Source organism: Oncorhynchus masou, chromosome 19 (assembly GCF_036934945.1).
Source record: "Oncorhynchus masou masou isolate Uvic2021 chromosome 19, UVic_Omas_1.1, whole genome shotgun sequence".
Classification (NCBI taxonomy): Eukaryota; Metazoa; Chordata; class Actinopteri; order Salmoniformes; family Salmonidae; genus Oncorhynchus; species Oncorhynchus masou.
In genome coordinates this window covers 22,760,810-22,788,715 of record NC_088230.1, presented here as the reverse complement: position 1 = coordinate 22,788,715, position 27,906 = coordinate 22,760,810, and the positions used below count along the sequence as shown (strand labels likewise).

At 41.4% G+C, this 27,906-nt stretch overlaps 1 protein-coding gene across 4 annotated transcripts; it reads right to left on the bottom strand.

Annotated features, from left to right (window-relative positions):
* On the bottom strand, positions 1-25,428 carry LOC135506016 (tumor protein D53 homolog). Of its 4 annotated transcripts, XM_064925349.1 has the most exons (8): positions 25,232-25,428; positions 17,495-17,521; positions 10,799-10,914; positions 10,026-10,174; positions 4,396-4,497; positions 1,663-1,723; positions 1,125-1,180; positions 927-1,003 (listed from the first exon to the last, which is right to left on the bottom strand). In XM_064925349.1, the coding sequence occupies exons 1-7, from the start codon at positions 25,248-25,250 to the stop codon at positions 1,172-1,174; spliced, it is 483 nt and encodes a 160-aa protein (XP_064781421.1). In that variant the 5' UTR covers positions 25,251-25,428; the 3' UTR covers positions 927-1,003; positions 1,125-1,171. The 4 variants fall into 4 exon arrangements, with proteins under 4 accessions (XP_064781418.1, XP_064781419.1, XP_064781420.1 ...); XM_064925346.1 differs by lacking the exon at positions 1,125-1,180 and having other exon boundaries at positions 1-1,006; positions 25,232-25,425; XM_064925347.1 differs by lacking the exon at positions 1,125-1,180 and having other exon boundaries at positions 1-1,003; positions 25,232-25,422.
* Between the last annotated feature and the right edge of the window lie 2,478 nt (positions 25,429-27,906).

Sequence of the window (27,906 nt, the reverse complement as noted above, 5' to 3'; positions counted from 1 at the left end):
CACATTTAAAAATAAACGTTTAATCCCACAGGGTGTCAAAGCATCTACACTGCTTGACAGCTGTGATCTATAATAAGCATAAATTGTGTATCATATACATACACTGGATGGTCATTCTGTCCCCGATCAAGGCTCATGTGCAAACGGTGCACGGTTGGAATAAAGGATATATTAATATGATTCGAAAGGTGTGACAGTGTATTCAGTAGATTCCAGCACAAGGCCGTATCTTGGTCCCCATTAACAGTATGGGCCTACAAACACAGCACATGCAATTTCAAGTATCAAATACAACTCCCTCCCCCCAATAGTGTTATGACTGTCCACTCTTGGAAAGTAGGTGCTCTATTCAATGTGTATTGCTGAAGCCGTACAGATTGCACAATAGAAAGGGTACATTTCCGATTGAGCTAACATATGCAGCATTTACCGTGAATGCAGGAACATTGCCTTTAAAATGTATCACTCTATAACACGACTTCCACAATATGGATTGAATAGAGCCCTGATGATTAAAAAATGTTATTAAGTCAGTCATTTTAGTATTGGGAAGAAATGTCACTAATTTTTTTTCAAAATACATTTGATATAAATGCAACAGATTCATTTTAATACAAAAAGATAATAGTTGTAGTCATAGAAATGATATATCAAGGACAGGAGTACTTTACAGTATCACAATCTTTCTTTTTGATGTTGTATGGAAACGCATATAAAGCTAAGTAGCAGGTAGATAATATACATTTGTGTTGGGGCTTTGGGTAGATAGGCCTATATCATGCACTCCACATCAGGTAATGTGGCATCTGGGCCAGTGAGGGGCAGTAGAGTGCTAATCCTGGTCTGGGGAGGTAGTTGAGTGGTTGAGACTGGTCTAGCAGGTCCTCTCATGATCACTGCTCTCGGACATGTTGTTGCTGGGGGTTTCTTGGGCACTGGCTTGAGCGGCTGAAGACAACACCTCCTCAAAACTCCCTCCACCCCCTTGGCTTCCCACCTTGGTCTGCTCCAAAAACAAAAATGCAGAGGCACACACAAAAAAGTTAAAACCAATAAGAATCTGTGACATTTCTTTGGTGTTCTAACAACCCTGCTGATGACAACATTTGGCTCTAAATGCTCACATTCAAAGTGGAGTGATTGTTCTCCAGAGAGTAGTGTTTAACTTCAATTAGTTGAGCTGTAAAAATAGACATGATTTTACATTTTTATTTTATTTAACTTGGCAAGTCAGTTAAGAACAAATTCTTATTTACAATGATGGTCTACACCGGCCAAACCTGGACCAATTGTGCGCCGCCCTATGGAATACCTAAACTAGAGGAAGTGAAGCTTTGAAAGAAAGGAGTCAATAAGAAAGACCTGAATACTGTTGAGGCACATAATGTTTACTCACTTATGTTGACTTTACTTAGGCCGGGATTCAATCGTGCTTTGTCCGCAATGCACATTTTAAAGACAATGTTCCCCCATTCGGGAAGGGACACGTTCTTAAAAACCGCTGCATATCTCAAATCGAAAAATTACCTTTAAAAATGGGGCATTGTCCAAATCCGCAATCGTATTGAATCCCGGCCTAACTTACTTCAACATTACGTAAATAAATCTCTCATAGCTCTCAGTCATTGCTCTGACAGCAACATGTGTAATGTTTCACATTACCTTTATGTTGGAAACGGTGCATTCAACCTTCTCCTCAAAGGACTTGAAACTGGGCGAGTTCCTAATGGGATGATTAGTCAGATCAGTTTTCCACAATACTATACGACATGTATCTGAGTCACCATGAAGCAGAACTGCACAACAGTTGAAGCCAGCCACCATACTGTACCTTTACTGTTGTGTACAGTTTAACTAAAGCTGCCTGCACTTACAGTCCTCTATCAACACAACACTGTGAGAAGACCTGTATGCTCAGTGTAATTGAAAGGTTGCTTTTTCTAGTGTTAAGAGTTCTATGATTGCTGTATTTTTAATAAACAGGTCAGATAAATACATTTCTAGCCATCTGGTCCTGATGACTGCTGCAGTAAATAGACCAAGATTATGTTTTACCTGTAAGTTCTGAAACAATACAAATTCCCCTTATAATAATGCTTACAAACATTCAGCCGTAAGACAAGAATGACTGGGTGGCTAAGGATGGGGATCTAACGGAGTACTAACCCCATCACTACACACAATTACCTCATAGCGGGCATGCTCATTGAGTGGCGGATAGAGTAGCTGTCCCCAGAGAGCATGGCCCAGATAAGAGAGGAGTTCAATCATTAACATGTATTTACAGAAATCACACACACACACACACACACTAGTCTACAGTACGGAAACGTTTCTATAATAGAGATTTACCCATCATCCGATTTCCTAAAGTTCTTAGATGTAAGTATTATAGAGGAATATAATAGCTTATAATGTAATATATGTTCTTAGACAGTGTTGGGAAAGCCAAGTATTGCCTACTTCATCCATATTTTAGCCAAAAAAGTAGTGTAGTTCCAGTAGTTACTTACACCGCTACATGGTAAAAAAACAATTTACTACTGAAAACACTATTTGAATTCAGTTAAACTACCACAAACCTACTGCAAAACATTTGTAGTTAAATGACGAGTTGAACTACATGTAGTTCCCTACTCAACACTGTTCTTAGACGACTTAGGTCATGCAGTATCATCTAAAGTGATGACTTACACATATTTATATGACTAACAACTTCTAGAGAACTAGTAATGGTAATTGTACAAAAGAGAAATAAAAATAAAACACAACTGTAACCATATTAGTCTACCCTCAAATAATGCTATGGTCAACAACACTAAGTCAGGCATGCCTACTGGTCAGTTTGCTACAGATCTGAGGAGCTGGCATATTCACTATTATGTGACTGCACTGGAATTATCTCAATCAAATCCTGGAAATGATCCCATTCAGTTGGGAGTCATCATCCTAATTACGCTCATATTTAAGTAAGTAAATGGCCACCACCTTAGTTGGTCTTTTGACTAGTTTCAGTGCAGTCATAGCAAAGACACACAGAATATCAGACTCCACAAACACAATATCTTACCCAAGTGAATTTGATCTTTTGATGCGTAGAAAGAGATGAAAAAACAAACATATTTCAAGACATTTGAATGACAGTATCAAGTGCCCCACTAACTTTAATTCAACTCTTTGCTGTATTTCTGAAATTATCTTCTTTTCAAGAAAAGCCACATAAAGATCCAGTCCACACACTTCAAACACACAGTTAACCAATCAATCATCCAAGCTATGGCAATGCCATACTGTACTGTAGGCCAACATTATGAAATAGAATGCAAATGTTTGGGTTGCAACTATTTAAATAGAAATCTGCAGTCTGTAGTGCCGAGTAAAGCCAGCAGCAAGTATCACCACAGGCAACATACCTTGCTCTGTCTGGTACCTCCTAGCTAAATAGTACTTTGAGCATATTTCAAACCCAATGCAAGTGGGCCAGGGCACTTTTTCATTACACTGGGCAACAGTGCAAATAATGTGTTGTATTGTATATGTAATTCACACAAAAAATCCACAGGAACTCATTTGCATGCACACACAAACACACACACACACAAACACACACTAGGGGGCATACCTTCTGAGATACATTAACTCAAGGCCAAACATGCTGGAATACATGAAAGAATGTCCATTCATCTCTAGATTAATGTTAAACATGATTTCAAACAAAATTGATTGATAAATACACTATTCCAAGTATTTTGTTACGTGTCATTATCATGCAATAATGACAACGATATTAAAAGAACAAAACAAAGACTGACACCTCGACAACACACACTACATGGACAGGTATAACAGTAAATCACAGTTTTCCTTTGTCATGAATCGTCTGAGTATTGCATTACCAGTGACAGCTGTCTATGATACGATAGCTCCCCAGTGGCAGAGTGTAGAGCCAGAATACTGGCCAGCCATGGAGCTCTATTGTGCCACCATGCCTTGTCAGAGCTCCAGTCCTTCAGGGCTGATCATGGTCAGTCACTGCTGTCTAGCCCACAGCTCTCCCAGCCCTGATCACAGCTCTCCAAGCTCTGATCCAAACCCACCCCGGCCTGCATCCAATCTGGCCTGCAGAAAGCTGCTTACTCTGGGTTTACGCAATGCAAACATGTCCCCTGTAACAGATTGTCTGGGTCAACCCCAGCAACGGTGAGGGTTGGGCACATGACAAGGCAGACTGGGTGCAGAGAAGCAGAGATGAGGGGGGAGCGTGGTCATTCTGACTGGAGGGCCCCTGTATTCTGTTTCAATAGCTGTAGGCTTAAAGATGTAGCATAAGGATTTAGTTGATAGGATATTCAATATTTTGATGTGTGGTTGCCATAGGCACCAGTGACACTGTACCTCATATCCCCAAACTTCCTGCTGATGGCTGTTCCCAGTGTGGTGAACGCTGCTGACGTTTTCTGACCTGCCGTGCTCAACGTCTCCGATGTCTTTTTGTACCTGGCCAAATGAAAAGACAAGACGGTGATGATCAAAACAGACAAAGAACAGGATACCTTAGGACAGCCACTCCTGTGCTCTTCCCATCCCTGTTCAGAACACTATTCACTACACACACACACACACACACACACACAGATTAGTTTCATAGTCATAGTTGGAGCCAGGGTGTAACTGATTCTCCAGCAGAGCATCATATCTATACAAATATGCCCGATGGGAATATCCTTTACCTGTGGAAAGCAGATTTGATTCATTTTTATTCACTGCATATAGTATACATACAGTGCCTTTGGAAAGTATTCAGAATCCTGGACTTTTTCCACATTTTGTTACGATACAGCCTTATTCTAAAATGGATTAAATGCAACATTTTCCACAGCAATCTACACACAATATGCCATATTAACAAAGTTAAAATAAGTTGTATTACATTTTAGCTAATAAAAAACAGAGACTCCTCCCTGATCATCCTTGAGATGTTTCTACAACTTGATTGGAGACCATCTGTAGTAAATTGATTGGACATGATTTGAGATTAACACACCTATCTATCAGGTCCCAAAGTTGACAGTGCACGTCAGCGCAAAAACCAAGCCGTGACGTTGAAGGAATTGTCCATAGAGCTCCGAGACAGGACTGTGTCCAAGCATAGATCTGGGGAAGGGTACCAAAACATTTCTGCAATATTGAAGGTCCCCAAGAATACAATGGCCTCCATCATTCTTAAATGGAAAAAGTTAGGAACTACCAATTCCAAGCGTCAAGTTGGGAGGAAACCTGGCACCATCCCTACGGTGAAACATGGTGGTGGCAGTATTATGCTGGGGAGATGGGAGACTAGTCAGGATCGAGGCAAAGATTAACAGAGAAAAGTACAGAGAAACCATTGATGAAAACCTGCTCCAGAACACTCAGTACCTCAGACTGGGGGAGAAGGTTCACCTTCCAACGGGACATCGACCCTAAGCACAATGCCAAGACAACATAGGAATGGCTTCGAGACATGTCTCTGAATGGCCCAGCCAGAGCCCAGACTTGAACCCCATCAAACATCTCTGGAGAGACCTGAAAAGAGCTGTGCGGCGACATTCCCCATCCAACCTGCCAGAGCTTGAGAGGATCTGCAGAGAAGAATGGGAGAAACTCCAAATACAGGTGTGCCAAAGCTTGTAGCATCATACCCAAGAACACTCAATGCTGTTATCGCTGCCCAAGGTGCTTCAACAAAGTACTGACTAAAGGGTCTGAATATTTGTGTAAATGTGATATTTCAGGTAATAAATTAGCAAGAAATTCTAAAAACCTGTTTTTGCTTTGTCATTATTGGATATTGATAAGGGGAAAAACCAATTTAATCAATTTTGGAATAAGGCTGTAACATAACAAAATGTGGAAAAAGTCAAGGGGTCTGAATCCTTCCCGAAGGCAATGCACCCTGAGCAAGGCTTAGGTGAGAAAGCCTGTTCCCTATTGATGCTGCAGAATCGATGGGACACACAGGAGAGCATCACTTTGATCATTTGTACAGCTTAAATACCACTGTTAGGGCTCTGGCCTATAAAGGGAAGCCATTGATTTTCCTCTTTGTTTTCTAGGTCTAACAGCCTGCTAGTCTAAACCTGGTATCAGAGCATTTTCGTATTTTTCTATATGTAAATTCCGAGACACTACATTTAGTTACGTTTCCTATGGTATGTAATCATTTGTGGATGTCCATCACCCAACTTTGCATTATACACTGCTCAAAAAATAAAGGGAACACTAAAAATAACACATCCTAGATCTGAATGAATGAAATAGTTTTTTCTTTACATAGTTGGATGTGCTGACAACAAAATCACAAAAATGATCAATGGAAATCAAATGTATCAACCAATGGAGGTCTGGATTTGGAGTCACACTCAAAATTAAAGTGGAAAACAACACTACAGGCTGATCCAACTTTGATGTAATGTCCTTAAAACAAGTCAAAATGAGGCTCAGTAGTGTGTGTGGCCTCCACGTGCCTGTATGACCGCCCTACAATGCCTGGGCATGCTCCTGGTGAAGTGGCGGATGGTCTCCTGAGGGATCTCCTCCCAGACCTGGACTAAAGCATCCGCCAACTCCTGGACAGTCTGTGGTGCAACGTGGCATTGGTGGATGGAGCGAGACATGTCACAGATGTGCTCAATTGGATTCAGGTCTGGGGAACGGGCAGGCCAGTCCATAGCATCAATACCTTCCTCTTGCAGGAACTGCTGACACACTCCAGCCACATGAGGTCTAGCATTGTCTTGCATTAGGAGGAACCCAGGGCCAACCGCACCAGCATATGGTCTCACAAGGGGTCTGAGGATGTCATCTCGGTACCTAATGGCAGTCAGGCTACCTCTGGCGAGCACATGGAGGGCTGTGCGGCCCCCCAAAGAAATGCCACCCCACACCATGACTGACCCACCACCAAACCGGTCATGCTGGAGGATGTTGCAGGCAGCAGAACGTTCTCCACGGCGTCTCCAGACTTGGTCACGTCTGTCACGTGCTCAGTGTGAACTTGCTTTCATCTGTGAAGAGCACAGGGTGCCAGTGGCGAATTTGCCAATCTTGGTGTTCTCTGGCAAATTCCAAACGTCCTGCACGGTGTTGGGGTGTAAGCACAACCCCCACCTGTGGACGTCGGGCCCTCATACCACCCTCATGGAGTCTGCCCAAACGGTCAGAAACAGACATGCACATTTGTGGCCTGCTGGAGGTCATTTTGCAGGGCTCTGGCAGTGCTCCTCCTGCTTCTCCTTGCACAAAGGCAGAGGTAGCAGTCCTGCTGCTGGGTTGTTGCCCTCCTACGGCCTCCTCCACGTCTCCTGATGTACTGGCCTGTCTCCTGGTAGCGCCTCCATGCTCTGGACACTACGCTGACAGACACAGCAAACCTTCTTGCCACAGCTCGCATTGATGTGCCATCCTGGATGAGCTGCACTACCTGAGCCACTTGTGTGGGTTGTAGACTCAGTCTCATGCTACCACTAGAGTGAAAGCACCGCCAGCATTCAAAACTGAACAAAACATCAGCCAGGAAGCATAGGAACTGAGAAGTGGTCTGTGTTCATCACATGTAGAACCAATCCTTTATTGGGGGTTTCTTGCTAATTGCCTATAATTTCCACCTGTTGTCTATTCCATTTCCAGTCTATGGTCTGCATCTGACCCATGGATTGTGCAATGTGCTTTTATAACACAGGAGGTTGGTGGCACCTTAAATGGGGAGGACGGGCTCATAGTAATGGCTGGAATGGAATGAAATCGAACTCAAACACATGGTTTCCATGTAGATGAGACAACTTTTCTGAGCCAGTCGAAATCATGCACCAACCCCATTATCATAGACATATCCATTTAAATGCCAATCGAAAAAAGTTCAAAAATGAAAATGCAGCTAGTGTAGTGCCATTCCAGGTTCAATATTTGATGTGACTGAATTAGCTGAAGTTAGCTAGCAAGTGACAATAAGTCAGAGGCTGGATAGCAACCATTTTCTTTAGAACGGACAACGAGCCTTTTGCATAGCAACTACACAAAAATAATTAAACGACTGGAGCAACATGACCAAGATTTTTGTCCGGACAATATCTTCTGGTGGAAGAATTAAATTGTATGAATGAACTCAAAATAACTGTTTAAATGAAAACATGTAATTCATTGTTGTTGTAATATGATAGTAAGCGTTTTATGAAGCAATAATGCATGCGAAGCAGTGATATATCATGAATACTGTCACAGGTAAATGGGTTGACCAACAGCACCATTCACCTGTGACTGTATTAATGATACAGCACTGCCTCGTGCCTTATTGCTTAATTAAACTGCGGCATTGTTGAATACTCATTTCTGATTGACTTGAAGAGCATTCTAGAGCGTCCATTATTTCCCTATAGCACACGGCATATCAGCACGGTAGAATTCAATGGCTATAGTTAATTCTTACATGTTATGTTTTAGCTGCTTTTGAAAGCAAAAGTTCAATTGAAAACATTATTGGCATTGTGGAATTCGATTTTCATAATATCTAGCTAGGACTCATTGTTTGGTTAGCTAAACTAGCAAGTCTGTTTGGTTACCAGGGTAACTACTGTAGCTATCTAGTAAACAACGGATGCCAACAACAAACCACACTGACAATAGATACAGCTCAGGCGTTGATGGAGTTGTTGACCTCCTTCACACTTGTCCCTGTTTTGTGTTGGACTGGAGATTAAGGAGATTTGTTGTGGCATTTACACAGTGGAGGCCCCCTAATCTCCTCTCCCGTCCAGCCAACGATCCCTCAGCACCACCGGATCTGCTTGGCCCTGGCGACTTGCGGTTCCCCCTCACCATGGTAACAGTGATTGGAGAGGGGCACTGCTCATTTGTGCACCTAGTTAAAGTGTGACTCTGGTAACTGAATAACCAGGGAGACAGGAAATCTAGGCCGACTGTATGGCTGTTCACACAAAATGGCTATAATTACAGAACTGACCTACACTGAGTGAACACTTGGTCTTTCCATGATATAGACTAACCAGGTGAAAGCTATGATCCCTTATTGATGTCATCTGTTAAATCGACTTCAATCAGTGTAGATGAAGGGAAGGAGACAGGTTAAATACGGATTTTAAAGCCTTGAGACAGTCGTGACATGGATTGTGTATGTGTGCCATTCAGAGGGTGAATGGACAAGACAAAATATTTAAGTGTCTTTGAATGGGTTATGTTAGTATGTGCCGGGCGCACCGGTTTGAGTGTGCCAAAAACTGCAACGCTGCTGGGTTTTCCCCAGAATGGTCCACCACCCAAAGGACATTCAGCCAACTTGACACATGTGGGAAGCATTTGAGTCAACATGCGCCAGCATCCCTGTGGAATGCTTTCAACACCTTGTAGAGTCTATGCCCTGACGAATGGAGGCTGTTCAGAGGGCAAAAGAGGGTGCAACGCAATATTAGGAAGGTGTTCCTAATGTTTTATCCGCTCAGTGCATATGAGCTCTACAAAACAAATCAGCGGTCCACTTAACACATCTTTCAGGGATTGTCCTGGTCAGAACTGCACACATTGTTTTGATGTTGATCAGTGTCTCAGAGAGCCTGAAGCTGCTGTTTGTTTTGACTGGCTGCTCCCGTGAGAAGATGTGTCCTGGGCCAGGCAGCACTGTGCTGCTGTAGATTTAACAGCACTAATAGGCTGCTTGCTCCCTGTCAATGTCTGCCTCACTGAGCCTGAACAGACCCGGATCCATACATACATCACTCTGTGATGCCCATAAAGGCAATCTCTGGTGTCAGGAGCAAAACACCTTAAGGGCCCCGAGTGCCATTTTCCTATTTTCTTCTTCAAATGCTAAGCTTATGCACTTACTCTGAGACAGTCTTTAAATGGCAACTTTAGGAGTCTAATTTAGACCCCCCTCCCATCCCTCTGGCTCCATGCACATTGGAATGTATTGTAACAACATATATTTGACACATGAAGCATAATACACACACTGAAATATGTTGGGTACTTACGCAGTGGAAGTCTGCATGTCATACCAGCTCCTGTTGAAGTTCTGTTTGAACTCAATGAATGGTGTTATACCCAGTTTGGCTTTGAGCTCCGAGTGGTGTTTCTCTTTGGAGGCCAACACTTGCCTCAGGGTGGAGATGTCTTCCTCTAACTAGAGGGATAAACAAAGAAAAACAGAGAAAAAAAGAGAATTAGAGAAATGGAGTAAGAGAGGGATACTAATTTCCCCTTGGGCTCAAGTATCCATATGTGACCTTGTTTGCTTTATAGAGCATTCATTTTGAATGCTCAAAAAGTGTAATATTGTTTTGGGATGAAGCCTAATACGCTACATAGATGTTGGTTATAGAGCTGTAATAAACTGAGGGAACTGAAGTACAGAACAATGGCTCTCCCTTATAACACAGTACAGTGTATTTGGTCTGAGCCCAGGTGGCCTGAGGTCAACACCAGAGGAAACAGTGACCGGCAGTAACAACTGTAACCCAAATACCAATTATGCTGAATCATAATATGATAAGAGTTCTGCCGATAGAGCTGCCATGATTTACATAACTCATAATGCCCTCTACTTCCAGTCCTATTTTCTTGATATCTCTCTCCCATTGTCCAACACTGTCTGCTCATGTGAGATAGGTATACTAACCTTTTAGCAAACTTTTGCTTATTTGGAAGGACAGAATGAAGGTAGAGCTTGCTTGAATCCAAATCGATCAACATACCAGGCTAAACATTGAAAAACAGATCAGTGAAAAGTGCTGATGAGAGGGACTACCTTTGTGAGTTCACTCAATATTTCCTCCCTCTCTTCATCAGTCAGAGTGTTGATGAGATCCACATCTGACACCATCTCTTCATCTACTTCTGTTACAGGCTCTGGATCCAACAGACCTGGGAATAGACAAGGATGAGGATTAAAAACTAAACCAACTTGCCAAAGGTTAGGAAACTACAAATTTGCATATGGTGGACATTAACAATCACATACAGTAAGTCATGGCTAGTAACTCAGGCACCCTGCTGTCAAATGGTCTAACTAGAAGAGCTGAGTAGGCTACAGCAAGGCAGATTCACAAATCTGTTGCCATAGTAACATGGCCACAGTTCAGACAGAATGAACTCGATCACTGCTCTGCATCACTGAGACAATGCCAATATACCCAGCATGACCCCAAAATAGTTTAACAACCACCGTTAGATCCAGTGACCATAATACTCTACACTAGAGCTTCTATTTCCAAGCCCATTTATATTTTTATGCATTTAAAGCTAAGATACAGTATCTTCTGGGTAATTTGGAGAAAAGTAATGCTAACCCGTTCCAGAAGGCTACCAGTTGTCTATAAGAGCTTATACAACTAGGTGGGTCTAATCCTGGATGCTGATTGATTAAAATTGCATTACAGCTGGTGTCTATTACAAAAGTTATCACCGGCTAAAGCTATGATGTTGGATCACTGCGCGATCCACTGGCTCATCAGCCCAGCCAGGCAATTTATAAACTTTTTATATAAACAATTTATAAAAAGCATCTAGACTGTCACGTTCGTCGTACCGATGAGACCAAGGCGCAGCGTGATATGAATACATTCCTCTTTTAATAAAGAAAGAACACAAAACTAACAAAACGACTGACGCTATACAGTGGGGCAAAAAGTATTTAGTCAGCCACAAATTGTGCAAGTTCTCCCACTTAAAAAGATGAGGCCTGTAATTTTCATCGTAGGTACACTTCAACTGTGACAGACAAAATGAGAAGAAAAAACCCCAGAAAAATCACATTGTAGGATTTTTAATGAATTTATTTGCTAATTATGGTGGAAAATAAGTATTTGGTCACCTACAAACAAGCTGGAGAGCATTTGCTGGAGAGCATTTGGATGATCCAGAAGAAGATTGGAGAATGTCATATGGTCAGATAGAACTTTTTGGTAAAAACTCAATTCGTTGTGTTTGGAGGACAAAGAATGCTGAGTTGCATCCAAAGAACACCATACCTACTGTGAAGCATGGGGGTGGAAACATCATGCTTTGGGGCTGTTGTTCTGCAAAGGGACCAGGACGACTGAGCCGTGTAAAGGAAAGAATGAATGGGGCCATGTATCGTGAGATTGAGTGAAAACCTCCTTCCATCAGCAAGGGCATTGAAGATGAAACATGGCTGGGTCTTTCAGCATGACAATGATCCCAAACACACTGCCTGGGCAATGAAGGAGTGGCTTCGTAAGAAGCATTTCAAGGTCCTGGAATGGCCTAGCCAGTCTCCAGATCTCAACCCCATAGCAAATATTTGGAGGGAACAGCCCCAAAACACCAGCAACAGCCCCAAAACATCACTGCTCTAGAGGAGATCTGCATGTAGGAATGGGCCAAAATACCAGCAACAGTGTGTGAAAACCTTGTGAAGACTTACAGAAAATGTTTGACCTCTGCCAACAAAGGGTATATAACAAAGTATTGAGACAAACTTTTGTTATTGACCAAATACTTATTTTCCACCATAATTTGCAAATAAATTCATTACAAATCCTACAATGTGATTTTCTGGATTTTTTTTCTCATTTTGTCTCTCATAGTTGAAGTGTACCTATGATGACAATTACAGGCCTCTCATCTTTTTAAGTGGGAGAACTTGCACAATTGGTGGCTGACTAAATACTTTTCCCCCCACTGTATATAACGAGTGCTGACATGCAATTACACAGACAAAAAAAAATAAACACATACCCAGCTGGCTTGGGTAGCAACCTAGATTTGTGTCGGGACTATATCTCGTGAAAGGATGAAATAGTATGAATAAATTCATCAAAATAATGTTTTTTTTAATGAAAATATGTCAATCATTATTTGAATATGTTGGTAACCTCTTATATAAAAGTGATAATGCCATTGAAGCCGGTGTTGAAGATATATTAGCACAGTTTGCCGGCCTTATATGAACAGCAATATATCCTCCCAACACCAGTATCTCTGGCATTATCACTTAATTAACCGTCTTAGATGTTGTTTCTTATCTAGTTCCACTAAAACAAAAAAGGTCAATAGGTCTGACTAACAGTGTCTAATTAAATAGGAGCACAAATCTATTGTTTATTGCAATTGTTTCTGGAACATAATAGTGATCTAATTACATGATAATAAGTGTGTGTGTGAGTGCATGCATGCATCTGTGCGTGCATGTGTGTGTTTACAGTCACAATATAAGCAAAACCAGACAATCATAACACTTCCTGGTACGTGAAGCACTGAGTGTCTGGTCAATATCTGCAGCCCTGCTCTAAACGACTGACGCACAGACCGATGAAGTAATGGCCAAAGCCCTGACATGGTGTTCCCTCTGCAGATTAGATCAGTCATTAATTGTCCCGACTCCCAATAGTCTCTTATAACTGCATAAGAAGTACAGTAAAGAGACTGTGGCTGTACATTCTATACAAGCCTACAGTAATACACCTGACAATGTAAAGTGAATAGAAATCCCAACCTACACTAATTCCAAGGTTGAAAAGCTCTGAGCCAGGACATAACTACGACATCTAAACTTAAGGGATGTTATTGAGCAGCGACAAGCTAGCTAGCAGATGTTTTTGTCCAGACAAAGACAACAACTAATAAACATGCATCATGTCTTTGAGGCCTGGCTTCTCATTACATCTGCAGATGAATGGTGGCATGGCACAGAGCTCGTGATGCAGTTTGGCCACATAACCCAATAACAGACAGGAAGGCTGTGCTGGGGAATGGAGTCCAATACTTTCTCATCAGAACCCTTTGGAGCCGTTCACTTTATTTGGAGCCTTTTCATGTAGCCTTCCACTTTATGAACTGCAGCTCTCCTTGTGAATCACTCTACAGCGCTGTCATTTTGCCTTGCTTCAGTGCTTGTAATAGTCAATATATTTCAGAGCACAATATAACCAAACTCAGCATTGTATGGTCATTCGATTTACCTCATTCGTTTGCTACTGACACTTTGCTCATCTCAAATGGGAAAAGATTCAGTTTACTTTGAACAGCGGTTTCTATCTTTTCACTGTGAAAGGGTAGGCCCCCGGTAGGGATATGTTGCTTAGCAACTTGCCACGTAGACGTGCAAACCTAATCATATTCATTGAATCATTTTGTTGTCATTAAGACATGTCAATCTGTCAACAATAGGCTCATTCAATTTAAATCTGACTATTTAGAGGTCTTGTGTTTGTGTTGCCAGTGTGAGGTTCTGCGTCCATTAGCATTGTTCCTGAGGCCCTGAATGAGGTCCCTGCTGTAGATATATTAACATTTTCTCATGTTCCTTAAATAATCAATATGGAAATAACAAAAACTACAGGAAACCATGCAGCCGGAATGTCATTGGAGTCGATGGACTGACTCTTGACTCCCTGGCAGCCTGTCATCTGAAAATCACATTGCTGTTTCACCACACAGCTCTAAACATCACCCCATCCCTGCCTCAGTCTGATTTAACAGAGCACCACAGTCACTGCCAAAATTATTGGCAGCCTTGACAGCGATGAACAAAGACTATAAAATAAATAATTAAAATACTCAGCTATATTGTGTGAAGAAAAATGATACTCTTATACAAATACTCAGAGAAAAAGATTACTTGATAAATAATCATTTATTTTTCTACAAAAGAATGGTTGTCAAAATTATTGGCACCCTTGTTTTCAATACTTTGTGCACCCTACCCTTGCTAGGACAACAGCACTGAGATTGGAAAACACATTTGAGGAATAGACCATTAGACCATTCCTCCATACAGAATCTTTCCAGATCCTTTGATATCCTTTGTCTGCACTAATGGACTGCCCTATTCAACTCAAACCACAAGTTTTCAATTGGGTTCAAGTCCAGAGACTCAAATGTTATTTGTCACATACTTTGTAAACAACAAGTTAGACTAACAGTGAAATGCTTACTTACTTCCCAATAATGAAGAGATTAAATTTGTTTTGTTTTTTTAAACATGAGGAATAAATACACAATGAGTAATGATAACTTGGCTATATACACAGGGTACCAGTACCAATTCGATATGCTGGGGTACAAGGTAATTGAGGTAGATATGTACATATAGGTAGGGATAGGGTTGCAAAGAGTCAAACTTTTCGGGTAAATTTCCAGAATTTTTCTGGAACTTTTCCATGGGATGTTAAGCCCGGGAATTTTCTGAAATTTGCTTAAATTCAGCAAAAAAGTTAGCTTATAACAGTGTACCTTTTTTTGTGGGATACACAAGTAAATTCTAGGTCTTGTGGCACATTTTGGTTAAACTATCCCCAATTCAATGGAATTGCAACCCTCTGCATGCAGTGTATTCTTCCATCACATGTACAGCTGATTCTCAAGATCTTGCACACTAATGAGATGCTATTCAGCACACACTACTACAGAGTCTGAGCCAAGGACCACATATTTTCTGTTAAGTTTTGATTACAATACTGGATGGGGTGAATATATTTTATACGACACACATTATTTTTTGTTAATTAGTAAATAGTCTATTTTGGATGATGCTGGTCATGACTTACATCAACACCTTTTCAAAGCATTTCATGGCCACAGATGTGAGTGGTACGGGGCGATAGTTATTTAGACAGGTTACCTTGGCATTCTTGGGCAAAGGTACTATGGTGGTCTTCTTGAAACATTTAGGTATTACAGACTGGGTCAGGGAGAGGTTAAAAATGTCAGTGAAAATACTTGCCAGCTGGTCAGCGCATGCTCCGAGTACACATCCTGATAATCCATCTGGTCCTGCGACCTTGTGAACGTGTACCTGTTTAAAGGTCTTACCCACATCGGCTCCGGAGAGCGAGATCACACAGTCATCCATAACAGCTGGTGCTCTCATGCATGGTTCAGTGTTACTTGCCTCGAAATGAGCATAGAAGGCGTTTGGCTCTTCTGGTAGGCTCACATCACTGGACAGTTTTCCCTTTGCATTCCATGATCGTTTCAAGCCCTGCCACATCCGACAAGCATCACAGCTGACATAGGGGGAGTAGATCTTATTATTAATGTTATTATTAATATTATTAGTATTAATGTTTTGATTGTTTGATGGCTCATCAAAGGTCGTAGTGGGATTTCTTATAAGCGTCCAGATTAGTGTCCCACTCTTTGAAAGCAGTAGCTCTAGCTTTTAGATTAGTGTGGATGTTGCCTGTAATCCATGACTTCTGGTTGGGATATGTACGTACGATCCAATCAATCCAACCACAATCAGTCAGGGTTCTGTAATACTACATAAACTTTAAAAAGGTTACAGTATCTGTCCTTGTGTACTCCTCCTGATTTTGGAGTCTATTTCGGATATTTCGCATCTGAACACATCATTGTCACATTCTCAGGTCAGCAGGTCTGGGTAGTCTGAAGGTAGTCTGTGGCTTGACAACTCATCCTCAATTAACTTACACTAATCATATTCAGCAGCACAGAGGCCAGAGCTGTAGAAATACACTCTCTCCTTTTCACATGCTAGGTTCTCAAAGTCATCATTGTTTTGCTGTACAACCTTCTCCACACCAAATATTCTGTAGTATTGACAGCTTCCGCAGTGTTGTTCACACAGAATCAATCAACTTGATATGAACCTATAGGCAAACTGAAAGGCATATCTCTCTCACACATGGCTGCTCTGGCCATGCTAAAGTCTGTCATCCAAGGTGAAATATCTGTCTATTAGTGATGGTATCACAGTGGGTATCACAATGGTTGTCTCTCTCTCAAAGCAGACAAACAGGTTGCGATCCATTTTGACGACATGGAAAATGTACTGATTCCCTCTCCTCTCGACCCTTGCACAATGACAGCACTGTCATCTCCTATTATCACCGCTAACTCATTGATGTTCAATGAGTTTACCCATTACATATTGACAGAAGAAACAAATCCTGTAAACTTAACCTGTGTCAGACGGAGCACGCAGCCAACATGACCGTAAGTGTTACTGTAAATCTCCAATCCCCTTACCAATGAGATGAGCTCTTAACCACAGTAAATAAAATGGATCAGTTAGTAAATAAGAGGTTATCTGGAAATTGGTTCCACTTTTTGCTTCCGTTTTAGACCATCTCGGCCTGTTACATCATTTCTGACCTGGCTATAGTAGTGGGGTTTTCCTCAGGGATTATCAAACTAGATTTACCACAGTCCTTCGCCTCAGCCACAGCAGAATTAAGCAGTGGTGATAGCTAGCTCAAGTCAAAGATGCCATTTCAGATAGTCCTCTGACTGCAACTTCATCAAATGATTGCTCTCAAACTCATTAGGTGAATTAACACTGTCAGGGGTGTTTTTATCCAATTGGTGGAGGGAGGTGAGAGTGAGTGCAGTCCCTCAGTCACTCACGACAGTGAGACTTAAAACAGGAATCAGTAATACTGCATTACTCCAGTCAGAAGGGACACATCACATGAACATTCCTGTGAAGGGCAGTCAGATAATCAGAGAAGCAGCATACCTGTCCTGATATGTCCTTGTCCTCTTTCTTCATTTGGTAGCAGAAACAAGGGGGAAAGACGGTTCATTTTATGAAATTAGTCATTATTGATCAGATATACACTAAGTGTACAAAACATTAGGATCACCTCCTTCCATGATATAGACTGACCAGGTGAAAGCTATGATCCCGTATCGATGCCACTTGTTAAATCCACTTCAATCAGTGTAGATGAGACAGGTTAAAGAATCATTTTTAAACATTGAGACAATGATTGGTTATGTGTGCCATTTAGAGGGTGAATGAGCAAAACAAAAGATTGAAGTGCCTTTGATCAGGGTATGATAGTAGGTGCCAGGCGCACCAGTTTGAGAACGACTGATAATCAGCCAGGCCGATATAGCGGTCCGATATTGGCCTTTTCTAGACTAACGTGTATCCTTGTTTCATCTTTTTCCTACCCACTTTCTCCCTGTCATCACCATTGAGATAGTTCTCATAGTAGCAGGATACAGCAGCAAGTGATATGAGCGATGAAGAGATGTGAAAGGGTGCGGAGTTACAGCCATCGCTCTATCCAACCGTAGCAGTAGGATCAAGTTCGCGCATTTATTGACCAATAGTTGTACTAGTCAATTGAGTTGTTTAGAGACGCGTCCTGGCAGCTAAATTGTTTAGAGACGCGTCCTGGCAGCTAAATTGTTTAGAGACGCGTCCTGGCAGCTAAAAAAAATAAAATAAATCCATATAAAAAAGGAAAATGACAAACAAATTTTACTAGTTTCATAAGCATCTGTGGTCATAAATCATGACATTACGTTGGATGTGATGCTTTTATGCAACTGTTGTTGTTCAGTAGGGCAATATAGAAGGCAAACGGACTGTTTGTCATCTGTAGCACCATAGATGCCACAGATCAGCCAAAATCTACTTTTAAATATACTTAAGTATCAAAAATAAAGTATAAATAACTTCTGATTTGCTTAATATAAGGAATTTGATGGCACTATTGTCTTGTTTATTTATTTAAGGATGGCAAGGGGCACACGCCAACACAGACAATTTACAAACTAAGCATGTGTGTTTGAGTCTGCCAGCTCATTGCGCTGATGGGCCAGGGATGTTCTCTTGAGTGTGTGAATTGGAACATTTTCCTGTCCTGCTAAGTATTTAAAATGTAACGAGTACTTTTGGGTGTCAGGGAAATTGTATGGAGTAAAGTGTACATTATTTTTGGTAACACTTTACTTAACCTATCATAATAACACGTTATGTCACGGTTATAACCATGTAATATGTCACAACAGCTGACAACTGTCATGTTGTACCTTGTAACATATATTGCGTTATTTTATGACTGGTTATGACAATGTCAAAACCCACATTTTGTCATGCCCTGGTCGTAGTATATTGTGTTTGTCTTTATTTATTTGGTCAGGCCGGGGTGTGACATGGATTTATTGTGGTGTGTTTTGTTTTTGGGTGTTGTTAGGTGTTGGGTGTGTGGCTTAGTGGGGGTATCTAGCATAGTCTATAGCTGTCTGGAGTGGTTCTCAATCAGAGGCAGGTGTTTATCGTTGTCTCTGATTGGGAACTATATTTAGGCAGCCATATTCTTTGAGTGTGTCGTGGGTGATTGTTCCTGTCTCTGTGTTTGTGTTCACCTATACAGCCTTTGTTTTGTTCATTATTTCATGTCTAGTTAATTTCATTAAAGAACATGAATAACCACCACGCTGCATTTTGGTCCGCTTCTCCTTCGACAGACGAGAACCGTTACACATTTATTCAAACATGTTTTTTCCCTGCAAAGAAGTTTCCTTGCATTTGAAAGTTAGTTTCTTAATTTCTTTATTTTTATAATTAATTATTTAGTCATGTTTTTTTTCTCCATCATATTTTAAATAACCTGTAGAAAATTAATGTTGGCAGCCATGAAGTGCTTTGAAAGGCTGGTCATGCAGTCTTAACCCAGTTTATCAAGAGAATTACCATTCAAATCAAATTACAGTGCATTTGGAAAGTTTTCAGACCCCTTGACTATTTCCACATTTTGTTATGTTACAGCCTTGTTCTAAAATTTATTAAATTGATTTTTTCCTTTATCAATTTACACACAATACCCCATAACTACAAAAGCCAAAACTTTGTGCGAACCCCAAGCGGGCTGTCATGTGCCTTTTACTGAGGAGTGGTTTCCATCTGGCCACTCTACCATAAAGGCCTGATTGGTGGAACACTGCAGCGATGGTTGTCCACAGAAGAACTCTGGAGCTCTGTCAGAGTGACCATCGGGTTCTTGGTCACCTCCCTGACCAAGGCCCTTCTTATCCGACTGCTCAGTTTGGTTGGGCGGCCAGCTCTAGGAAGAGTCTTGGTGGTCCCAAACATCTTCCATTTAAAAATGATGGAGACCAATGTGTTCTTGGGGACCTTCAATGCTGTAGACATTTTTTGGTACCCTTCCCCAGATCTGTGCCTCAACACAATCTTTGGAGCATTACAGAAAATTCCTTCAACCTCATGACTTTGTTTCTAGTCTGACATGCACTGTCAAATGTGGAACCTTATCTAGACAGGTGTGTGCCTTTCCAAATCCTGTCCATTCAATTTAATTTTGCACAGGTGGACTCCAATCAAGTTGTAGAAACATCAAGGATGATCAATGAAAACAGAATGCACCTGAGCTTAATTTCAAGTCTCATCCATTTTTGTATTTTTTTATAAATTTGTGCAAATGTATAAAACCTGTTTTCACATTATGTCATTATGGGGTATTGTTTGTAGATTGATTTTTCATCAATGTAAGCAATTTTAGAAGGCTGTATTGTAACAAAATGTGGAAAAAGTCAAGGGGTCTGAATATATTCAGATTTTTCCTATTTAACTACATATCAACAAAGTCAAATGTATTGTTTTATTTAAAAAAAATGTATGCATTAATGCATACATGGCTGTTTAATGATATTGTATATCGGCCTAAACTATTGATTTCGGCCCTAAAAAAAATCCATAGCGGTCGTTCTCTAGTCTGAGTGTGTCAAGACATGCAATGCTGCTGGGTTTTTCACACTCAACAGTTTCCCGCGTGTATCAAGAATGGTCCACCACACAAAGGACTTCAAGCCAACTTGACAACTTTGGAAAGCACTAGAGTCATCATGGGCAGCGTCCCTGTGGAACACACACACACACGGACAAACACCTTGCAGTGTACATGCCCGAACGAATTGAGGCTGTTCTGAGGTAAAAGGGAATGCAAGTCAATATTAGGAAGGTCAGGTGTTCCTAATGTTTTGTACTCTGTGTGTAGGCCTAGACTACTTTGTCCAAGGAGGTCACATGTTCTAAACATACAGCCTATAGATATAACATGTTCATAACCAGAGAAAAAAAATGCTGTATAACAAACATCTGAACATTTTTGACACATACATAAATTACATAGGTGTTTCATTGTTGGCCTGATGAAGTTGAGCTAATTAAAAATGTCTGAATTGCCTAACCAGCGTCAAACATAACATGCTAGAGAACTTTAGTATTCCAAAAGTGAAATCTTTCTATCTACAGTTGAAGTTGGATGTTTACATAGACTTAGGTTGGAGTCATTAAAACTAGTTTTTCAACCACTCCACAAATTTCTTGTTGAACAATCGTTTTGGCAAGTCGGTTAGGAGATCTACTTTGTGCATGACACAAGTAATTTCCCCAAAAATAGTTTACAGACAGATTATTTCACTGTATCACAATTCCAGTGGGTCAGACGTTGACATACACTAAGTTGACTGTGCCTTTAAACAGCTTGGAAAATTCCAGAAAATTAAAAGCTTCTGGTAGGCTAATTGACATCATGAGTCAATTGGATGTGTACCTGTGGATGTATTTCATGGCCAACCTCCAAACTCAGTGCCTCTTCGCTTGACATCATGGGAAAATCAAAAGAAATCAGCCAAGAGTCTGGTTCATCCATGGCAGCAATTTCCAAATGCCTGAAGGTACCACGTTCATCTGTACAAACAATAGTGCGTGAGTATAAACACCATGGGACCACACAGCCATCATACCACTCAGGAAGGAGACGCGTTCTGACTCCTAGAGATAAACGCACTTTGGTACGAAAAGTGAAAATCATTCACAGGACAACAGTAAAGGACCTTGTGAAGATTCTGGAGGAAACAGCTACAAAAGTATCTATATCCACAATAAAATGAGTCCTATATCAAAATAAACTGAAAGTGGAAAACAACACTACAGGCTGATGAACTTTGATGTAATGTCCTTAAAACAAGTCAAAATTAGGCTCAGTAGTGTGTGTGGCCTCCACGTGCCTGTATGACCTCCCTACAACACTTGGGCATGCTCCTGATCAGGTGGCAGATGAGAACCCTCAGGAGACCCTCCCAGACCTGGACTAAAGCATCCGCCAACTCCTGAACAGTCTGTGGTGGATGGAGCGAGACATGATGTCCCAGATGTGCTCAATTGGATTCAGGTCTGGAGAACGGGCGGGCCAGTCCATAGCATCAATGCCTTCCTCTTGCAGGAACTGCTGACACACTCCAGCCACATGAGGTCTAGCATTGTTTTGCATTAGGAGGAACCCAGGGCCAACCGCACCAGCATATGGCCTCACAAGGGGTCTGAGGATCTCATCTCGGTACCTAATGGCAGTCAGGCTACCTCTGGCGAGCACATGGAGGGCTGTGCGGGCCACCAAAGAAATGCCACCCCACACCATGACTGACCCACCGCCAAACCGGTCATGCTGGAGGATGTTGCAGGCAGCAGAACGTTCTCCACGGCGTCTCCAGACTCTGTCACATGTGCTCAGTGTGAACCTGCTTTCATCGGAAGCGCCAGTGGCGAATTTGCCAAACTTGGTGTTCTCTGGCAAATGCCAAACGTCCTGCACGGTGTTGGGCTGTAAGCACAACCCCCACCTGTGGATGTCGGGCCCTCATACCACCCTCATGGAGTCTGTTTCTGACCGTTTGAGCAGACACATGCACATTTGTGGCCTGCTGGAGGTCATTTTGCAGGGCTCTGGCAGTGCTCCTCCTGCTCCTCCTTGCACAAAGGCGGAGGTAGCGGTCCTGCTGCTGGGTTAACAACCTCCTACGGCCTCCTCCACGTCTCCAGATGTACTGGCCCGTCTCCTGGTAGAGCCTCCATGCGCTGGACACTACGCTGACAGACACAGCAAACCTTCTTGCCACAGATCGCATTAATGTGCCATCCTGGATGAGCTGCACTACCTGAGCCGCTTGTGTGGGTTGTATACTCCATCTCATGCTACCACTAGAGTGAAAGCACCGCCAGCATTCAAGTGACCAAAACATCAGCCAGGAAGCATAGGAACTGAGAAGTGGTCTGTGGTCACCACCTGCAGAAGCACTCCTTTATTGGGGGTGTCTTGCTAATTGCCTATAATTTCCACCTGTTGTCTATTCCATTTGCACAACAGCATGTGAAATTTATTGCCAATCAGTGTTGCTTCCTAAGTGGACTGTTTGATTTCACAGAAGTGAGATTGACTTGGAGTTATATTGTGTTGTTTAAGTGTTCCCTTTATTTTTTTGAGCAGTGTATATTTGGTTAAGGTGTATGTAATCTTCTGACTTCAACTGTATTTACATGATATGCTTGCTTGCCCTATTTAGAACACATAGGCCCATTTTCTGGTTTAATTGTGCAGAATCGTCAAGACAGATCAGTGGATCTAAATCCAATGATTTATCACCACATGCTATTACAATTCACAGTAGCCTATACAACATATGCAATTGATGTTGCACAGGTTTACTATTCAACAGTGGGCCCATGATGACACTCAAATTTCTGTAACTACTGTAATACTACCAATAACCGGGAAGGAGAGACTGAACAAAGGAATGTCACCTTCAGGTTGCATCTCAAACCTGCTGGGCATAACCCACTCATCAGTCTACAAGGTCCTACCCCATACCCCTGCACCATCACTCAGTACATTAAAGTTGCTCAGTACACTCAAGTACAGATCTGATGATGATGCATTTGATGTTCATAGGCCAATGAATGGGGTGCAAGACCAAAGAGTAGGTTACACACACAATTGGTGTACAATGTAGGTTACAGTGTCCATTAAAGCAGGGGTCTTCAATGTTTTTGGCTCAGGAACCCGCTCCCAGGCAAACTGGCGACCCACGGACCCCCATCATACATTAACCCCCCCAAAAAATGTCACGTCTTGTCATCAAGTAATCAATGCTTTGTACAGCAGTGATGAATGTATAAGGCCGAAAGGTATGCTCTTTATTAACTTTTTTTGCACCTTGCACTGTCACCCTTTGTATTTTTTTGAGCATTTGTTAAATTAAGTATATTATTTTTACATCTCTGCCTCCTTGGGTTATTCCTATTCATGGTTTGAGTGCTAGTCCTTTTAGAACTAACTTTATATATATTTTTTTTATCTTACGCACACGCCACCTTTCTTTTTAGCTTGAGTGCAAACCCTCATACTGGCTTACAACATTTTAAAATTAATGTGTGAAAAATAGTTTTTCATTATTTTGACCTCCTCACATTATAATTGGAAGAGGAAGTGTAAACTCTAATATAGCTTATTTCCTCTAAGAACAGCTGTTCAGCTGATTAAACAAAGGTTAGCCGTGGGTTGGCAAAATGAGAGTCCAAGTCAGTCAAGAAAGCTTACAAGCAGCCATTGGCACTTGACAAGCCTGGTAATCTATTCATGGGTGCTTTTCTAAGCTTGTGTCAGATACTCCAGTGAGTGTAATTAGCTCCAATTAGTGTAATTTGCTCAATATTTGGAGTTGAGAATTAACATGGACATGATTAGAAATAAGATATTCTCCTCTTCCACTGTACTGTAGGCATGTAGTCAAAAAAAATAATATTCTGTTGTTGCGAGTGATTTTAATAAAAACATTGGGGGGGGGGGGCGACACTTTTCTTTCTTTATACATGTTCGCACACATCCTGCAGTACCTCCACGGACTGCGGAACTCCGGTTCAAAACCCTTACATTACAGACTGACTGTAACTTGATAACCAGAGGTTGATAAAAACCAATGCCTAGACCTTGTTTGAACCAGAAGGTTGATTATAATATCCAGTATTCAACTGGTAACCTAATCTAGTGTGAACAAGATATGACAGCCATCTTGCTATTTGGAAGATTGGGCCAACTACAAAGAAACCCTCTCCAAACTAAATACCAATCACAAGGTTTCAATTATTTGGTCAGATGGTCATGTGGGGAGGGGAAATAGTGGCCTTGCCCTTGAGCCAGTCATATGGTTTGCAAAATGAATTTTAACCTAACAGAGGGACAGAGCAATATTACATCCACATGAACTTGATCTTTTGTTACCATGTTGCACACCGGACAGAAATTGAAAAATTAACCACGTGCTCCATTAGGCAGCCTAGATGCGTCATGTGATAACTGGCTACTCTGTTGATAAAATGTGTCTTTTGAGGAAGAATTTGTTAAACGTTATGACGCACCTATCAAGACCATCATCCCATATACAAGGTCAACTGCTTATTACGGTTACTAATATATGCATTAAGGTTAACTAAGTCTATATCACATATGAATACACTAACAATAGTTTTCGTTCATCTCTGATAATTGTAAGTAACAAACAATTGGCTAAATACTAATTACCCAGTTGAATAAATGCAACAACAAAAATCCACTATGTGGAACATATTATTCTATACTTTTAGAGAGTTGGAATTCTCACTCACCCTGTTGTCTGGTCTCCATTCGAAACAATCTGAAGCAGTTGGCTACTTCAAGTAAATATAAATAGTTCAAGCAAACAACACTTTGGACGTAGCTTACTGCTGCGCTGTCAGATGCCAGTCTTTACACGATTTCCTTCATTCTCAGTTATTACGCTACCGCCTCCATGGGCGGAGCGTCCAACACGCACCAATGGTTGTGTACCCAATGACTCATAAAAATAAGGTTAGCGCTATCTGGACTCATTGGGATGTCCTTACCCTAAACCCTAACCTTAACTCATACCCTTAGTTGACCCTATCCCTGGTAGCCCAGCTGGTAGCCTGGCGGTTAGCAACAGTGAGCTTGTAAAGGGAAGGTTACTGGTTCAAATCGCCGAGCCGACTAGAAGAAACTCTATCCTGTCTAACAAATGATGCGTGTCATGCTTATCAATCCATGATCTAATACAGTCAGGAAATTGATAAAATGTTATGAAATAACACATATGGAATCATGTAGTACCCAAAAATAGGTTAAACAAACCAATAAAATAGATAATTTTTAGGTGTAGGGGTGCTCTGCTGTTGACACTCCACAAACACCTGACCTCAACCCAATTGAGATGGTTAAGGATGAGTTGGACAGCAGAGTGAAGGAAAAGCAGCCAACAAGTGTTCAGCATATATGGGAACCCCTTCAAGACTATTGGAAAAGCATTCCAGATGAAGCTGGTTGAGAGAATGCCAAGAGTGTGCAAAGCTGTCATCAAGGCAAAGGGTAGCTACTTTGAAGAATCTTTGGTTACTACATGATTCCATATATGTTATTTCATAGTCTTGATTTCATAGTCTTGATGGCTTCACTATTATTCTACAATGTAGAAAATAGCAAAAAAATAAGAAAAACCCTTGAATGAGTAGGTGTGTCCAAACTTTTGACTGGTACTCTGTGCATATATATACAGTGGGGCAAAAAAGTATTTCGTCAGCCACCAATTGTGCAAGTTCTCCCACTTAAAAAGATGAGAGGCCTGTAATTTTCATCATAGGTACACTTCATCCATGAGAGACAAAATGAGTAAAACAAATACAGAAAATCACATTGTAGGATTTTTAATTAATTTATTATGGTGGAAAATAAGTATTTGGTCAATAACAAGTGTATCTCAATAATTTGTTATATACCCTTTGTTGGCAATGACAGAGGTCAAACGTTTTCTGTAAGTTTTCACACACTGTTGCTGGTGTTTTGGCCCATTCCTCCATGCAGATCTCCTCTAGAGCAGTGATGTTTTGGGGCTGTTGCTGGGCAACATGGACTTTCAACTCACTCCAAAGATTTTCTATGGGGTTGAGATCTGGAGACTGGCTGGGCCACTCCAGGACCTTGAAATGCTTCTTACGAAGCCACTCCTTCGTTGCCCGGGCGGTGTGTTTGGGATCATTGTCATGCTGAAAGACCCAGCCACGTTTCATCTTCAATGCCCTTGCATTGAAGGAGGTTTTCACTCAAAATCTCACGATACATGGCCCCATTCATTCTTTCCTTTACACGGATCAGTCGTCCTGGTCCCTTTGCAGAAAACAGCCCCAAAGCATGATGTTTCCACCCCCATGCTTCACAGTAGGTATGGTGTTCTTTGGATGCAACTCAGCATTCATTGTCCTCCAAACACGACAAGTTGAGTTTTTACCAAAAAGTTATATTTTGGTTTCATCTGACCATATGACATTCTCCCAATCTTCTTCTGGATCATACAAATGCTCTCTAGCAAACTTCAGACGGGCCTGGACATGTACTGGCTTAAGCAGGGGGACACATCTGGCACTGCAGGATTTGAGTCCCTGGCGGCGTAGTGTGTTACTGATGGTAGGCTTTGTTACTTTGGTCACAGCTTTCTGCAGGTCATTCATTAGGTCCCCCCGTGTGGTTCTGGGATTTTTGCTCACCTTTCTTGTGATCATTTTGACCCCACTGGGTGAGATCTTGCGTGGAGCCCCAGATCGAGGGAGATTATCAGTGGTCTTGTATGTCTTCCATTTCCTAATAATTGCTTCCATAGTTGATTTCTTCAAACCAAGCTGCTTACCTATTGCAGATTCAGATTTCCCAGCCTGCTGCGGGTCTACAATTTTGTTTCTGGTGTCCTTTGACAGCTCTTTGGTCTTAGCCATAGTGGAGTTTGGAGTGTGACTGTTTGAGGTTGTGGACAGGTGTCTTTTATACTGATAACTAGTTCAAACAGGTGCCATTAATACAAGTGGAGGACAGAGGAGCCTCTTAAAGAAGAAGTTACAGGTCTGTGAGAGCCAGAAATCTTGCTTGTTTGTAGGTGACCAAATACTTATTATCCACCAATATTTGAAAATTAATTAATTAAAAATCCTACAATGTAATTTTCTGGATTTTTTTCTCGTTTTCTGTCATAGTTGAAGTGTACCTACGATAAAAATTACAGGCCTCTCTCATCTTTTTAAGTGGGAGAACTTGCACAATTGGTGGCTGACTAAATACTTTTTTGCCCCACTGTACATATAAATGCTATTAGTCTAGTACACTTAAATATTATTAACATTGTTTCCGGTAGAGTGAAAGCGTGACATTCATGTCTGCTGATTCATAAATTGTGATTCTAGTCTTTGAGAATCTACCCTTATCAATGTACAGTACACCCTCATCTGTCAGAGTAGGGTAA

Excerpts from the sequence above, each read along its gene's own strand:
- LOC135506016 (XM_064925346.1), bottom strand. Across the intron at positions 1,724-4,395 it reads AGGAAGTTTGGGGATATGAG|GAACTCGCCCAGTTTCAAGT; the intron begins GTACAGTGTCAC and ends TCATCCCATTAG. Across the intron at positions 1,007-1,662 it reads GCACCGTTTCCAACATAAAG|CAGACCAAGGTGGGAAGCCA; the intron begins GTAATGTGAAAC and ends TTGTTTTTGGAG.